Consider the following 16,172-nt stretch of genomic DNA (forward strand, 5'->3'; position numbering starts at 1 on the left):
AAGTGCACTCTTCCCAATCATCCCATTAAACTCCGCCCACATTACACGAACCAGTCAATCAGGTCCCAGAAATCCTCCAGACAGGTGGAACCCTGATTCACCTTGCCTCTCCTGTAGTTTCATGCTTTGATCAATCTGTAAGACTGGAACATCATCAATCAAAAGGAAAACATATGCTGCGGTTGTAGATATAGAGATTGTTGATATGCGTGTAGTTAAAACGTAACATGCAGATTTCCAGGACAATTGAAATATCTAATAAACCACACATCTGTATCATTTGAGTTCATTTTTTTTATTTAAGGACTTAAACTCATACAAAATGTTATAGAAACAACTGCAGATTTCAAAGTCTGGCCATGGAACAGAAATCAGGCAACAAACTAGTCAACAGCAAAATTCAAATAAAGGATGCCCAAGCTCTTGGATGAAGCTGTCAACATAGTTCAATACTGTTTCCTTTATTTATAAATGTTTCAACAATCATTTTTTTTAATTTCAATAAATCCCCTAATTTCATATCAAAGGTCATTTAAAAAATCAAACCAAAAATGAATACATTGTATCAAAAAGTACGAAGATAAACCATGGGTATTTCAACATGCACATACATTTTAAGACCATGCAAACATTAACCTTTCTGGAAACAGCCATATTTAAGCTTGGTTGATGTACAGGGGAAAATAGCATTTCAGATTTTGGCAATAAATTATGAACGGTTTGGTAGATGGTATGATGTTTTTCCAAATCATAGGGAAGCTGAAGACATGTTTTTTTTTTTTTTTTTTTTGATTGAAGCACAGTCTCGATCCACTCTGGCAACATGCCGAAGGACATCAATGGATGTGCTGGGAGTGCAAAGATTTGTCCAATAGTTACACACTAACAATGCAACATCTCATAACAATATCAGCAAAATGTCAGCACATCCTTTAACCCTTTATCCTTCAGTCTCACAGAGTATGTAGAAAAATAGCAGTTGTTTAGACTGTAGATTTGAAACAACATTTTTCTTTTTTCCCCTGACAAACTGGACATCTCTGATACATGCACATACTGATTTTGTTTAATATATTTTTTTGCTGATTTCTGCTCTTTAATCATTGTGCCTTTATGCATTCTAAAATATAATTTTTCATACATTTTTGCTGTTTTTTTTTTTATTTAAAAAAAAAGAGGAAGATTTGGTCACTATCATGCTAAAGCCTGAATCTGGATTTCCCAGCAGGTAAAGCTACAAAATGAATGAATTATATTTTTCAAAGTGTCATCTCGTTGCATAGCCCTACGTAAAGAAAATATGTTTAAAAAAAAAAAATGAATAAGGAAAGAACATTCACTGTCAGCAAAAGTCCTGACACATCGGTGGCCAAGAATTCTCCAAGCATCTAATGTACTCATGTATGTTAATGTGGAACACATTCAATGATCCTAGACAGTATTGTGTCCCAATACAGAGTTTTTTCTCTGTTCTTTTAGACTGCCACACCCTCGGCATTCAGGTGGCTAAATATTCCTCTCATGTTACCAGCGTGATAAAAGGAGTCGGCCATATTTCTATAGAGCAAGCAGCTGGGGAACGGCGGCAGAATGAAAGCTGTGAGTGTGTATGTGTGTCTGGGGGTGCTTGGAGGAGTGCCATGAGGGGGAAAGTTTAAACTTAACACAGATCAGCCTACTGTACCGGTGCCAGGACCCCGACTCAACGCAACACAACACGCGCTCACATCGGGAAATCTGCTACATGAGCAAAGCTCACTCTTTTGTGACAGTTCATTGGTTCTCAGTCCTCGCATTTAACCGTAAAAGACCAAAACAGAGAAGGCAAATAGCAATGCAGTCTGAGCATCTTCATCAGGACAGGAAATATACACCGTAAATATTGGTTTCGTAACCATGGTCAATCAAGAATTTAAGACTTTTTTTAACATGCAATTTTATAACTGTGGTTATAAAGTCCCCGTCAGGACAAATACACAACTACTCCGGTTTTTTTAAAGGTACTCAATACTAACATATGCTTTTGGTAATGGAATTTTCAATATTCCATTTAGTACTAAAATTGTACAAAAAAAGGGAGACAAGAATAAAAACAAACAATCATACTGTAATTTCCATTCAAAAACCTATTGTGAATTCAAAGGTACTGTGTCTTTGCTTCTGAATTAAGGCCTGCGATCGTAACACCTTGTAGTTCCTTTTAACCCTTAGAGCTTGTTCAGTTCACTCTATCAAGTGTTGATGCATTAAAAAAGCTGAGGTTGCATCACTACTACAATATATTCAAAAGGTTAGGCACTTTGTAAATAACATCTGGAGTAGTCAAGAAGAATCGTTAGACCTGACAGTATGGTGAAGCCGTAAGCGATTTAAGTAAAACCGTTCGTCTTTACAATACAAAAAGCACATAATGTATAGATAAAATATGTACAACAATTTGATATAAAACAAAGTACATTATGGTTGTCAAAGGTTTCACACATAGTGATATGTGCGAGGAATGGTCATCAGCAGTATAATGAACAATCTGCTTTTCGCAACAGTGTGAAATAACAATTAATTCTCTTAAATGGCGATAGGGGGCACTGCTATTGTGCGTTTTGTAAAGAAAAGAAAAAAAGACATTGTTGCTTGCATTTCCAGCCACTTCTGTAAAGGTTTCGCTCCATAAAAGTTACACCTATAATGGCAAGGTAACATTTTCATGGGGATATTTGCATTTAGAGTGTGTCTCAGAGGCTTGCTTTGAAGAAAACTGGCTAGAGGCCCATTGTGGTCTACATTCGTAGCAGTGGGTCACTCTTTTCCCAAGTTACACAAGCACGTTTTGGCATCTGTTGCCCTTAGAAAGGCAAAGATTAAGAAAAAGACCATCAACTGTCAATCTCATGTGTTTGTAAAGAGACCACACCCACAAACTATTTAGCCTGACTGGAATACATCAAAGTCGGTTGGGTTGGCGCCTTTTTATCTCACATCTGCTGCTTTGTAAGCGTACATGTATGTTTTATCCCCTGGATATTGAAAAACAAATACATTACTGCATTTAACACCACCCGCAAAATAAGAGATGATAAAACTCATCTTGAATCGAAAACAAAAACATCATCCGTATGTGTTGTGTACATAAAAGCCATGCTAGCACCAGTCGTCCACCTCTGCCATTGGGTAGTACTGCCGTGCCCGTCCTCTGCTGGTTCCGGGGCCCGTGGTGAAGTGGTATCCGTTGGGAACCCCGCGGAACTGCTGTTGGGGAGGTGGGGGAATCGCCACGATCTGGGCAGAGCGGCCCGTCTGAGGGCTCGGATCCTCTTGGAAGACAGCGTAGGTTTCGGGCGGGAGGCCGGCAGGGTGGTCCGGGGGGCCCAAGAAGGGTTCTGAGTTAATGCGACTGACGGGGGCCGGCGAGCTGGAGAGGGAGCCGCTGTATAATAGGGCGTTGTGCTCGGACAGACCGCGGCTCAGCCTGCCGGGACTAGGGGGAAGCAAGCCGGCCTGTGTGCCCAGAAAGGGCACAGGGGAAGAGTTGGCAGTCCTGTAGGCCACGGAGGGACGAGGAGTGAGGGGGACCTGGGGCAGCTGTCTGCGCCCACGGCTTGGAGTGCTCGCCCCTGAGGTCAACAACACCGGGCTCCCCTTAGCCCACCCACTGCCCTAGATGAAAATTAAACAGGCAAAATCAAAACAATAAAATAATGAGGGGGGAAATGCCCAAAAGGTTAGACAGGGACCAGGAGCCAAAGAAGGAAGGAAGGGAAGGAAGGGAAGGTAATATGTTGGACAAGACAGCAGAAAAAGATGGAAGACGAAGAGGACAAAAATTAAAGACAAAAACAAAGGAAGTAAAGATGACAGTTAAGACAAAGAAAGAAAAGACGGACAAATGCACAGAGAAATGGTGTGAAGGAAAAGTGGAAAGAGAAGTGAAAGCCTATGAGTGGTTGCACTACAGCGGAAGAGAAGAGAAACTTTTCATTTATGAGGTTTATATCACAAACTGTAAAACTTTAAAAAATCCTATAATATCTCGTTGTCTTCATGGCTTGAGTAGGAATGGTTAGTGTTTCACAGAAGCTCTTCTAACACTCTACTAACACTTCGCTCTTCTATAAACAATGCAAAGTTGCTAATTCAGTAACTGACTAGCTCATGTATCAGTCAAATACTCACTATCCACCTTATTGTTAATAATGTGCCAGCCATTTCCAGTAATTTTAGCTGCACAAATACAGTATGATATCCTGCTGGATGTTGCCGACTGGTGTTTGTTATCAAATTATTTAGAATAAACACACTGGTTTGTAGTGCAAATAGTTTCACAGCTTACTGCACTTTGTTGCTCTTCTAGCAATAGCAGCTAATACATTGTAAGGTTCAATACAAGTTGAGCTCTACTTCCACAGACAATAATTAAACTGGTCCCTCAGTCTGTAAAACAATAAACACTTTCACATTAATGCAATTGAAAGGCATGATGGAGGTTTACTATAATTAATAATATATAAAATATACTATATTATTACATAATATAATTAGTTGTGATCAACCATAATTAACATGACAAAAAGAGTTTGCTACTACCACGTTTGAGAGAATCCTAAACTGGAAACTCACGGAACAGATTTTAGCGGAAAAAAATGACCGGATCTTCTACTTTAAAAGTTATGTCATCTTCTATTCTGGTATCCTTGCACACATCATGTGAATAACAGGTTATAAGTTCATAACACGAGTTACAGACCTGGTTGTGTTAGCCATTTAATCATATTACTTCCATGTTATTGTGTATAAGTCGCACAAATGTCTTCCAAAACTGTGTTATTTAAAAAAATATCTTGCTCATTGGCTTCCATTGTAAGTGTACAGCTGTACAATTGTTTTATGTTTGTTTTCTATATTGAGGGACACAGATGATGTCCATAGAGCTTAACTTGTGTATGAATTGGTACATTATCTTCATTACTTTCTAATGCATCTCGGCACTTACCACAGATTTCAGCCTTCATCATTATTTATTTTGTACCTTGTCTCAAATCCCTAAGATGTCTTTCATTTGATCGCACTCATCAGATACTTTCATTTATATCCTGATTATTCTCCAGCCTCTAACCCCTGACCCAAACTTTCCTTTTAACACATGTCCCAGTCCTGTCTCGACACCCCCCGTCCCACCTGCTTGTTGAGATTGCCCTCCTCGGCCTCACTGGGCGAGGTGGCACAGCTTGCCACGGCACACTTGCTGGGACAGTGTTCCCGACTGCCATAGCGATCACATGAGTAATACCGCTGCTTTTCTGCCGAAGACGAATGGTGCTTCCTCTCGTGGGAACGACCCCGGTCATGTGCCCTCTCCTCTACGGGGTCAGCTGCTGTGTCTGAGAACCAAAAAAAATAAAATGAGGGAAAGAAAGGCAATCCATTAAAACTTGCACTGCAACAAAAATATTTTCTTAATCAGTACTTTTATCTAAACAATAGAAATTTGTGCAAAAGTGTGTAGGACATTTTATTATTATTAGTGATTTGTTTTTAAACATTTAATTCGTTTTTATGACAGTTTTTACTATACAATTCACTATAAAATATAATTTGCCAAATGAAGTTAGAAAAATAAACTTAATTCAAAGATATATTGTCTGGAAATAAGTGTTAATAGCATCATTTAGCTTCTCCTGTTATATATTTTTACTGGGTGGAAAAGTCAAAATAATTATTAAAATCTTAATATCTTACACAATTTTGCTTTTGGGGTAAATTCGTCTTTTACGTTGTTTGGATACAGTAAAAAGAATGTATAAGAAAACTGCTATATATAGCCTATATATATCGTTTTTTTAAACCATCAAATTCACTAAGATTTTTGCTTAAATATTGTTTTTGCCAAGTGAGGTAAGACAAATATTTATTTATCTGAAAATACATTTATATATTATACAACTATTATGCAACAATATACAATATTGTTATACAATTAATATATATATGTTATTTACTAATACTAATATTTAACAACTGAGAAAAAGGTGCTCTTATTTTCAATTTAAGTAGAATTATCATCACTGAAGGTCAGGATTTATGACCCCCTCATGATTTTTTAAAGAAAATTCAAGGAAAAAATTTAACAAAACAAAAGGATTTCTTGAACTATTGAGTCCTGCTGTGGCAGATCCATCTCTCACAGCCTCCCCTCTCCTCTGGATTTCACATTCTTGCAACAGACTCTAATCAAAAACCTGACTGTCTTCGAAATGTTTCTTCCCTGTTTTTGATTGGCCTGCTGAGAGGTAACCATAAATTAGCAGGTCATGGGCCTGCACGTCTGTCAGCCCCTTTTATCTGGCTAATAGAGGCCAGCTGCGGCCGGACGCTCTCACACCAGGCTCTGCTTCTGCACTTAACCGTTCCTCAACACAACGAGTCCCGTCTGGGTTTCAGGATCAACTGAACCAGCGCAACAAAAAATGTCCAGAGAGATCTGTAGACGAAAATATTGTGCAGCTTTGCTTCATGCAGCTAGTTTTTTTACTACTACTACTACTTTTTATCTAATGGCAATGAAAGTGTATTGACCTGTAGCTTTGTGCTGGCCAGTAGGCGACCTGTCGAGAGATCTCTGTTTCTTGTCTCTTTCCCTGCGATGATGGCACCGATGATGATGGTGATGGTGATGATGTCGTTCTTGAACAGGTTTCTCCAAAGTGTAGTCATTCAGATTCACCTCCTGAGGGCGCTGCGGTGCAAAAGTGGATGCAGAGCGTCTCATTGGGGAATCGGGAATGGGCTGAGAGAGAAAACAAGGCGGTGGTTGGATGAAGTGAGATGAATGCTTTTGGACATTGTTATTTTGGAATATTACAAGGAATGCTGTACTGAAATTGCCTATAATAACATTGCCTTGTACGCTAAACCTCCATTTTTATCTCAGATGCATCAAAACAAGGATGAACTCCAAACCGTAGTATGGATCTAAGGGATCATTATGGTGTAAAAGTATCAGAGGCAGTGTAACATCTGTAGCAGCTGAGCGAATCCCATTTGAGGAAACACTCATTTTGGGATTATACCCCCAATGTATGCTCCCATCCATCCACAGGAGTGTTTTAACACTGTGCCTCTTAATCTGTCTGAAATGATCAAAGGTCACTGACTAATGCTGACTATTCCTACTGACACTGAGGAAAACAGACATGTGACTTTACTAAAACATTACAAAGTTCACCTTGGATTCTTATCTCAAAACTTGCTCAAGTCAAGAATTTATTCCTATGAAACTGAATATTTTAAAAGTTGATCATACTTCCAGTAAAGTCCCAGGAGAATGACGGGAATGACTCCTCTGTTGAAGCACGTCAGAGGACAAAATGAAGGCCAATGGCAGAGAAGACATGAACAAAAAGATAATAGAAAATAGACTTTAAAGAAACACAATAAGTCAAGCCCATTTTCTTAGTTCTATTCTAATGAGTCACTCATTTTAGTCACTTAAAGGTGAAGTGTGTTATTTTTGCACCAGTAGCAGAATTGCAAAATAATGATAATGTAAAAAAAATTATGGTTGGAAATAATCCATATTTTTGCAATATTTATTGACACTAGTGGCACATATTTTTTAAGGCCGACCCAGAAGTTGGTATCTGCCAACAAAAAAACATTAGGATTTTTCTATTAGCTTTTGAATTATTGCTATAAACAAACTACAACATTCTGAATTCAGTGTCACCATCACCAGGTATTACTGGTGTATTTTATGTTGTAGAATAAAACATGAAAATACCTTGAGCTCAAAAAAACCCATTGACTTTGCAACGGTGGAGACTGAAGTGCCAAAATGCTAATTTGTTTGAGAGTTTTAGATCTCTATTACACACTTCACCTTTAACACTTCGAATAAAACAACACTGAAAGCCCTGTAAATGGACAGTCAAAATATTGTTCTGAATGCTTTAAAAAATGGTTTGTGTTATTTTAATGCACTGATTTATTTTATTTGAAGCAACCTACGCTTAGCTCCCCTTTGGGAATCTATATCATCATCTATCATCCATCCTCTTCTATCCACCCATGACAAACACAAGACAAGACACACTTGTCAATCATAAAGTCTTTGCAGATCTTACACACATCATAGTTTTGCAGAGTTTCTGGGTTGTGGTCTAAATGAATCTGTGTTTGAGACTGTACATCCGTCGAGCAGAAGGACTGGACATGGCCGGGTGCCAGCGGAGAAGGGATTTCCCCCACAGAAATCAGAGGGATTTGGCCATATTAGCAGGTGCTGAAACATTACATTCAGCATCTAATGTCTTTTATCGGTTAGTCCAGCACTTTAAAGAGATTTGGTTCTGGATGGGAATCAAATTTGGAAGTGAAACAGAGGCACTCAGTGAGCCTGACCAGCCCATTAGCACTGGAGAGGTGTGGGATAGGTGTGATTTGATAGCGGGAATACCCTAATGAGTCTTAATGGATGGATTGTCTTTTTCAGAGTCCAAATGGAATGTGAATTTCATACTTGGATGATTTTAGATTTATTTTTCCAATAATGATGTTGTTCTGACATGCTATAACATTAAGCAAACTGAATGTTGAGATCTTAAAACAACACAATCCATTAGTAAAACCCATTAGCCTTTTATCCAGGTCTGTGCAAATTACATTTGAAATAAAAACAGAGAAATGCCATCCAGTATTCAAATCAAGATGGATTTTTAAATCCATCTCAAAGTAACCAAAAAGTAATCTCAACGTCTTTCTTGGGAGTATACTTATTCTGACAGTTCACTTCCTCTTAGCCAGAACAAGCCAAAAAACAAAATGATCCAGGGCGCAGATCTGGCAACCTATCAATGACTAATTGTATTGTTTTACTTCCCCTGAGCCCTGAAATAGGACAGATGTCGAATTTTCATTAGACTTGGGATGAAACAATACATCAACATGTGTTTGTTCTAAAAAACAGGAGTAAGATTATGTATCAAACTATAAGAGGATTAAAGGATACGTATATGTATAATTCTTGCAGCATGAGTACATTTCTCTAAACCATATACAAGAACCATATTCCATTTAACAATTATTTGCATATATACAGGATTTCAAGAAAGTCAGGAAGAGGTTTGACTATAAAACCTTCACCCAATAGAATACCTGCATCTCTGCGTTGAGTTTTGGCATGGATACCGCACGTCCTTGGCCTTCAAGGCCGCCAGAGGATGCAGTGTTGGCACTGTTCTCCATCTTCGTCATTTCTACTGACTCCTATTACATGCACACACACACACACACACAATAAGGGATTGAATACGCATCAAAGAAAGACACTCTGTGTCAGAGAGAGTCGATGTTGTTATGTACGGCACCTGGGCAGTGTTTGCATTTGAGGCTTCCTCTGATTGACCTCTGGACATCGGTCGTCGTTTAGACCGTTGGACCTCCTTGGACTTCTCTGAGGCCCAGGATGAAGATCCTTTAATAGTGTTGGCATGACTGGGCACGGAATTTTGACGGAGGAAAGAACATATTAGAGTAGAAACACTTGTCATGACAAACAGGCTAATCCAAGTGTGTACTGTATGTGTATGCAGGAGGGATGGTGTGCTCACTGTGTGCGTCCGTTATTGAGCGTGGTGGAGCTGGGTCTGGTCTGAGCTTGAAACTCTGAGGCCAAATCTACACTGTTCGTGGCCTGATCTTGAATGTGAGTTAGTGGGAGAATGGGCTCTAAGAGAGCACTGACTTTATTCTTCAAACAGAGAGAATAAAAAAAACATTGTTATAAATACAAAGTGCTTATTTTTATAACTGATAATAAACTCACGACCAGTTGGAAGATTAGACAGTCTTGAATTTATGTTTTGTCAGGATCTTTAAAAATCTTGGAATTTCAGACACTATATTATCTAGATAAACGCTACATAACTTTCAATATAATGTTTCTAATTATAGTTTGATGACTTTAATATGGTTTTAAAATGTACAAAACCTTTGATTAGTATTGTAAATATGTATCACCTGAGATCCATGCCCTGCCTGTTCCTTCTGCTGCTGTTGCTGCAACTGAAGTCTTTTGGCTCTGTTCTGCTTGTAATAGTCAAAGATCATAAGAGCCGCATATACCTTCCCCACTGTAAGCTCATTGGCTGCAAAAGAGACAAATGCATCTTTTAGAAGTTCCACTGGTGACCACTAGAGGTCCCTGTGTATTACTGGTGTTTGGAGATGTGTGCAGAATCACTGTGCCTGCATTCTGTTTCAGGTCATTCATAAGTGTGTGCCTGTACCTCAGTGTTAGTCTCGTAATACTGTGTGTGGATACAAGTGTGGAGAGCATTTTCATGGCACAAGTAAGAAAGAATCTCCTGGGTGATGATTCATAATGTGTTTACGTTTGTGTGGAGTGACCAGCAGGTCCATAGTCTTCTGAGACAGGTTTGACCAGACTGTAGAGAGCTCCTTCTTCAGTTCAGCGTCTGACAGACGTTGGGCCACCATGCCTGTGGAGAGATTCATGAACACAAAGGCAAGAGGCTGATAAGACTACATATCCATTACGCAACTCTGTTCTGTCTAATTATTGTGGTGTTGACAATTATTTTCAAAAATATTCTCTTCACCCCTCAACATTTTTTTTCTCCTGTAATATTATTATAATTATGATTAATCAATTATTTAAGTTCAGTTAATTTAGAGCAATGCTTTGAGTTTCTTTGGGAGAATTTAGTGTAGCTAGAAAAACTCTTTGAAATCTCATGTAGGAAGAAGATGGAATTATTTAAGTTCAGTGAATTTAGATCAATGTATTGTAAGACAAAACAGCTTTGCTGAGGAGTTGCTTTGAAATAATGTAGTGAAGCTAGAAAAACCCATCCAGTGCCAAACATTCAAAGAGACACAACAGATGCTACGCACACCATCCCACACACTTTGCTCTGTTAAGTGGAAATGGCACTAGCAGAAGCAACAGAACAGATCACACTGAAGAAGTGAGTAAATGTCTCTGTCACACATTTGGAGTTATATGGACTCTTTCAAAGGAGAGGGAAGGTGGAACAATTATCTAGATACTAATTTATACAATAATTACACAATCATTTAGACAATAAAATGGGTACCAGACTGACCTGATGCCAGTTTGATCTCCAGAGCAGTGCGGATCAGAGCCATCAGGGTAGAGGTGAAGTGCACACTGTTGTCATCTGCAATGGGCATGTTCATTTTCACCAGCCGCTATGAGGAGCCATGAGGTCCATTAGTGGGGTAAAACACTTCTCAAAATCAGCATCCCAACACCCCAAAAACTCCAACAAAACAGTTTGTGTGTGTCTGAGATTAGACTCGGTTATTTCATATCCTTTTTTTTTTTTAAAGTTCATATATTCTATGAATCAAGCAACAAATATACTGGAACCTTTAAGTAATTCAGTAATGCAGAATGCTGTTCTAATCTTAGCGTTTCAAGCACACAAACAGTTTTGTTCATAAAGAGAATAAGAACGTACAGAATCGAACATTCACATTCACTGCTAGTCTACAATCTGCAACCAAAGTGCACTGGTGATAAACCGACACCAACTCGAGAGTGAAGAAAAGCATACACATAACCATGAGAGGTTTCAGAGGACATGGGAGCTCGACTCTGGGAGTTACTAATCAATTCAAATTCAGCAAATATCTGCTTTTCAGCTGTGGCTTTTTGGAGTTTAAATAATGATGAACACGCCAGCAACTTTCAACTGGATCATTCTGACAATACCATTGTAAAAATAGTAAAAATAAATAAATAAACAGGTCAATTGTGTCCTTTTGGTTTGGTGCCTCTAGTTTAGAATCTCAAAAAATACACACTTTATCTTTAAAGGTGCACTCAATTGTTTGCTTATATTACACAGGAAAATGGCAGTTTTCTTGGACTTACTGTATACTGACACCTAGAGGTGTGGATGAAGCATCCCTAAAATATTTCAGTTACAATGCATTTGTAGAAATGCCTTATTGCATTCAGTCTATAATAATTTATTCTGTGAGCAAAATTATTCAATAATAGGGGAGTATTTGGCCGATCATCTGACTCAAAATGGCCGCCCTCGAGGCAACCCACCACATGTAAACTTTTTATCAGAGATGTACAGAATGTACATGATTTTAAACATATTTTTCAAAAGTACCATTCATTTCTGTATAATTAAAACTTTTTAAAGAGGAAAATATCTGAGTGCACCTTTAAACATGACATCTCTTTTGTATCATGGGATGTACAGGTGTAAAATATGGTTTAGTGTGATTCATTGGGAAGAGTTGAGCTCCCCTGAGCAAATAGAACATACATCTACTAGCAGTAGCAGTGCAAAAAGAAACAGATCAGAATGAAAAAAAGATGGACAGTCTCACACACAGACATACATTCTCACATACTGCAGAGAAAGAAAAAAGAGAGAAGGCTACAAGAGAAAGAAAAAAGAGAGAGGAAATGGTCAAGTGGATGAGACATAGACAGCACAAGCAAGACAGGGAGAATATACGTGAACGACCGCCAAGAGAGGAAGAGAGAGGTCAAGTGCATAGTTCTCATGACTGAAAGCAACTTAGGTTACACACACACTGCTCTATGAAAACAAGGGTGAGAGGGGGGTCCTTTCCTATTCTAACAACATAAGGGCTCTAAAAGAGTTTTTTCAGCTAAATTTGGGGCCCTTATTTCCCAAAGACACAGAAACCCGCAAAAAGAGTAATTGGCTACATTGTTTTTTATGTAAATTGAGTTTACATAAAATATTTTGCATTTACAATGCATATGATTATTACAGAAAATTATTTTGGTAATGTTGTGCACAAACCCTTACACAATGCAACTTTTGGGACATGTTATACATATGAAGTATGACCATAGATAAAATTGAGATTTAAGTCTCTCTTATTATTATTATAATTAATAACAACCTAGGCTGATTGGAAATATGTGCCTCTACCTAAATTTTTGCAAAATTCAAAACATACAATTACACATCAGTTTCCAGCTGAAATAACCACTAGAGGCAGTAAAACACCATCAAATTGGATTCCTTTTCACATAGATTATGATTATGGTGCGGATTGTCGATTAATAAAGAAATTTTTTTCACAAGGTTCCTTGCACAATACTGTTATGACCTCAAAACACTTTTATCATAGCACATGATTTGTAAAATAATACATTTTGACATGTATCAAATAACCAGCTCTTGTAAGGCTTGTTTTTGACACAATAAACTTGCTCGGTAGGTCACCTGGTACAGCATTGAACCTGCAGGTTTAGTGTAGGTGGTGCATTATTTTTTTTTAAAGCGACAGAGCATTAAACTTTTAGCGCCACTCATCGGACCTTTCATTCCCTAACTGCTGCGATACGTACAGCAAGCAGTGGAATAAAACGTTTCCATATCCATGTTCATCTGTTAAAAACTGAATGTACTTTTAGTGGCACCACTGGATATTCCACTCTAAAAGTGTCGCGAAACATGCAAGAAGTGCAGAAATGTTGCCATGGACACGTATTTCCAATGAGCGTGGGTTGTAATTAAACATTAATAGACTAAAGTTCTGCAGCCATACTCATAATTAGTCTGTGACCATCCCTAAATGACAGGAAGTGGAGGGGAACTCTTGAATAAAAAGAGAGAGAGGGAGGGAGGAACTACACCAAAAAGATTAGAGCGTGGGGAGAAAAAATAAACAGTTAAACAAAAAACGAGGGGAAACACTGCAAGAGCACAGAGATTGGCTGAAGAATAAGCCAATGGGAAGACAGTACGAGCAGGGGGGATTGGGGGGGGCATGTGAAGTTGAGCTACCTTGTAGGCGATTCGTGGAGGGCATTTCTTTCCCAAACCTAAAGGTGGGGACATGTGGAGCAGCATCTCATACATATCGAGGTACTTGATACGGCCACTTCACAGTGCAGATAACGCAAAACAAATAAAAAAATAAAGAAAGGATGGGGAGTTAGAGAGACGGGAAGAGAAACAAGAGGGGCAGAAAGTAAACCAAACAAGACAAAATGAAAAAAAAGACAAAACAAACAACAGAAGACAAAAAACAGAAATCTTTTGTTAATTAGATTTCCAAGAGTGTCATGGACAGGGATGCCATCCTGGCCTGGCAGGGTCAGAGATGGATCCCAAAGGTAAGAGGTCAGAGGTGATCCCTGATAAGGAGAGATGGAAGAGGTGAGTGAGATGACACGAGGAGTGGATGGTGACAGAATGGCTGCATTGTTTGGAAGATGTCTGCATCTGCATGCTGAGACATCAGGGGGAGTTTCCACTTTCAGTGCACAGAAACAAAGCTTTCAACACCAGTTTCTTTTCTGTTCTATTTTATTTGAATGGTTAAGATAGAAATTTAAAAATCAAAATGGCTTGATATTGTAACATTAGTTTAGTGACAAAGCCTTGAATTGGCAATATGAAAACTACTCAATTATACCCAATACCCAAAATTATATGTGGCCTTGAAATCTTTGTTTCCCATCCAGCATCATTAACCAAAGCCAGTCAAATCTGGTGGGGCAAGTGCTTGTGTGTAGGCAAGTCATCTGAGCACAGCCATTCAAGTTTGGGTCTCTGGGCTTTTGCACACAGAGGCCACACGAGTGGAAGAAGTTGCTTGGGTTGCAAACCTTGTATGCTACCCTATTAGGGCAGTTCTTCCCTAAGCCAAGGGGGGGCGAGATAATTCGCAACAAATTGTACATATCCTTATAGGAAATCCGTCCGCTGCGGAAAGAACAAGCAAAACATGACACATACATGAAGAAAGCTTGGAGAGCATATTTGTGTTGTGGACAAGATGCGGATAGGAGTACAAGATCCCATTCACATCCAGAGCACAATTCTTACGGGCATTGCGTGGGAGGTCTTCAATCACACATAAAGAATAAGGGGGAACATTCAGCATTTCTCTCTTTTCTTTTATTTATGTGGTCTAACCTGAGAAGGCCTTTGAGCCCTAACAGAATGATTCTCCTTCTCTCAACTGTTGCCAAACTCAGTTACTATATTTATCACAAGAGTAGGTCTCCATCTGGCGGGGGAGTACAGGCTGAAACATACCATGCGGCTGGGTCATACTCCGCCCACACTCGAATAAACTCATCCAGGTGGTGAGGGCCCAGGATGGAGGAGTCACGTGTCAGATATTCAAAGTTGTCCATAATGACAGCCACAAACAGGTTCAGCATCTGGAGAAAGGGTCAGGAGAAAAGACTCTGAAGGTCACGGAGCAGGGAAAACAATCTGAAAATATCTGGGAGTATGAGGTTAATTGTAAATTAGGGCCGGGTGAAAACATTGATTTTCCGATTAATCATAGTCTGAAAAAATAGTCCATGGCTGCTGTGTCCTCAGCGCCATGACAAAATAACAAATTACAATCAATAAAATATTTTACCTTTGCTGTGAATGTGAGTTTGTAGTCTGCATTCAAAAACAACATACAACATGACCAGTGCAGTCCGATTCACAAAAAAAGTACTCTCATGAACTTTTGTGTTTTAAAAAATATGCAGTAGAGCACATATCATGACATTTTGCATGCTCAAGATCTAGTGTGATCACCACATAACTCTAAACAATTAAATTAAAAAATCAATTTAAATGACTATTAGGCTACAATGGTCACTTTCTATGTTGTTGAACCTTGAACTTTCTAAATTTTGACATATAAACGAACAATAATAAATCCAAAATGTAAAAATTTACAATCTTATTCACTTTCTTGCAATGTTACGAACAAAGTTTGTTCTTTTAATTCAGCTAAGAGGCCACTCTGTATCAATGTATCAATCTTCAGTTGGTCACGAATGAATATATGAATTTGCAAGTCAAAGTTAAGCAACGCAGCGAAATGCAAAACTTCATGTGAGATGTTTCCGATCTGAATGGAATGTGGATGGAAGTATAAATGGAGCGAAAAGTGTAGTGCGACTGGTTTGATTCAGTATGAAACATTACTCTGATAATTGACACCATTTACACCACTAAAAAATACCCAAATAGATCACAATTTAATTAAAGCATATTGAAATCAGAATCAAATCAAGTGCTTGTAAATCAGAATCAAATAAAATCAGGAAATCTGCATCAATTCCCAGCCCAATTCTAAACACAATGGAGTATTTCAGTCATGTTCAAAGGCAT

At 38.6% G+C, this 16,172-nt stretch overlaps 1 protein-coding gene across 1 annotated transcript in view; it reads right to left on the reverse strand.

The window, feature by feature from the left end:
• Window positions 1–307: 307 nt before the first annotated feature.
• The window catches only part of cacna1ba (calcium channel, voltage-dependent, N type, alpha 1B subunit, a), a 108,053-nt gene continuing 92,188 nt past the window's right edge, over window positions 308–16,172 (reverse strand). Inside the window, exons 37-48 of the mRNA XM_079605960.1 lie at window positions 15,087–15,214; window positions 13,827–13,923; window positions 11,121–11,226; window positions 10,386–10,493; window positions 10,012–10,139; window positions 9,603–9,742; window positions 9,360–9,486; window positions 9,148–9,258; window positions 7,298–7,336; window positions 6,571–6,781; window positions 5,173–5,375; window positions 308–3,654 (exon numbers count right to left, since the gene is read on the reverse strand). Of these exons, the coding sequence (XP_079462086.1) occupies window positions 3,139–3,654; window positions 5,173–5,375; window positions 6,571–6,781; window positions 7,298–7,336; window positions 9,148–9,258; window positions 9,360–9,486; window positions 9,603–9,742; window positions 10,012–10,139; window positions 10,386–10,493; window positions 11,121–11,226; window positions 13,827–13,923; window positions 15,087–15,214 (1,914 nt within the window). The 3' untranslated portion in view covers window positions 308–3,138. The remainder of the gene's footprint in view (window positions 3,655–5,172; window positions 5,376–6,570; window positions 6,782–7,297; window positions 7,337–9,147; window positions 9,259–9,359; window positions 9,487–9,602; window positions 9,743–10,011; window positions 10,140–10,385; window positions 10,494–11,120; window positions 11,227–13,826; window positions 13,924–15,086; window positions 15,215–16,172) is intronic.

Source organism: Phoxinus phoxinus, assembly GCF_949152265.1.
Source record: "Phoxinus phoxinus genome assembly, chromosome: 3".
In the NCBI taxonomy this organism is placed as follows: domain Eukaryota; kingdom Metazoa; phylum Chordata; class Actinopteri; order Cypriniformes; family Leuciscidae; genus Phoxinus; species Phoxinus phoxinus.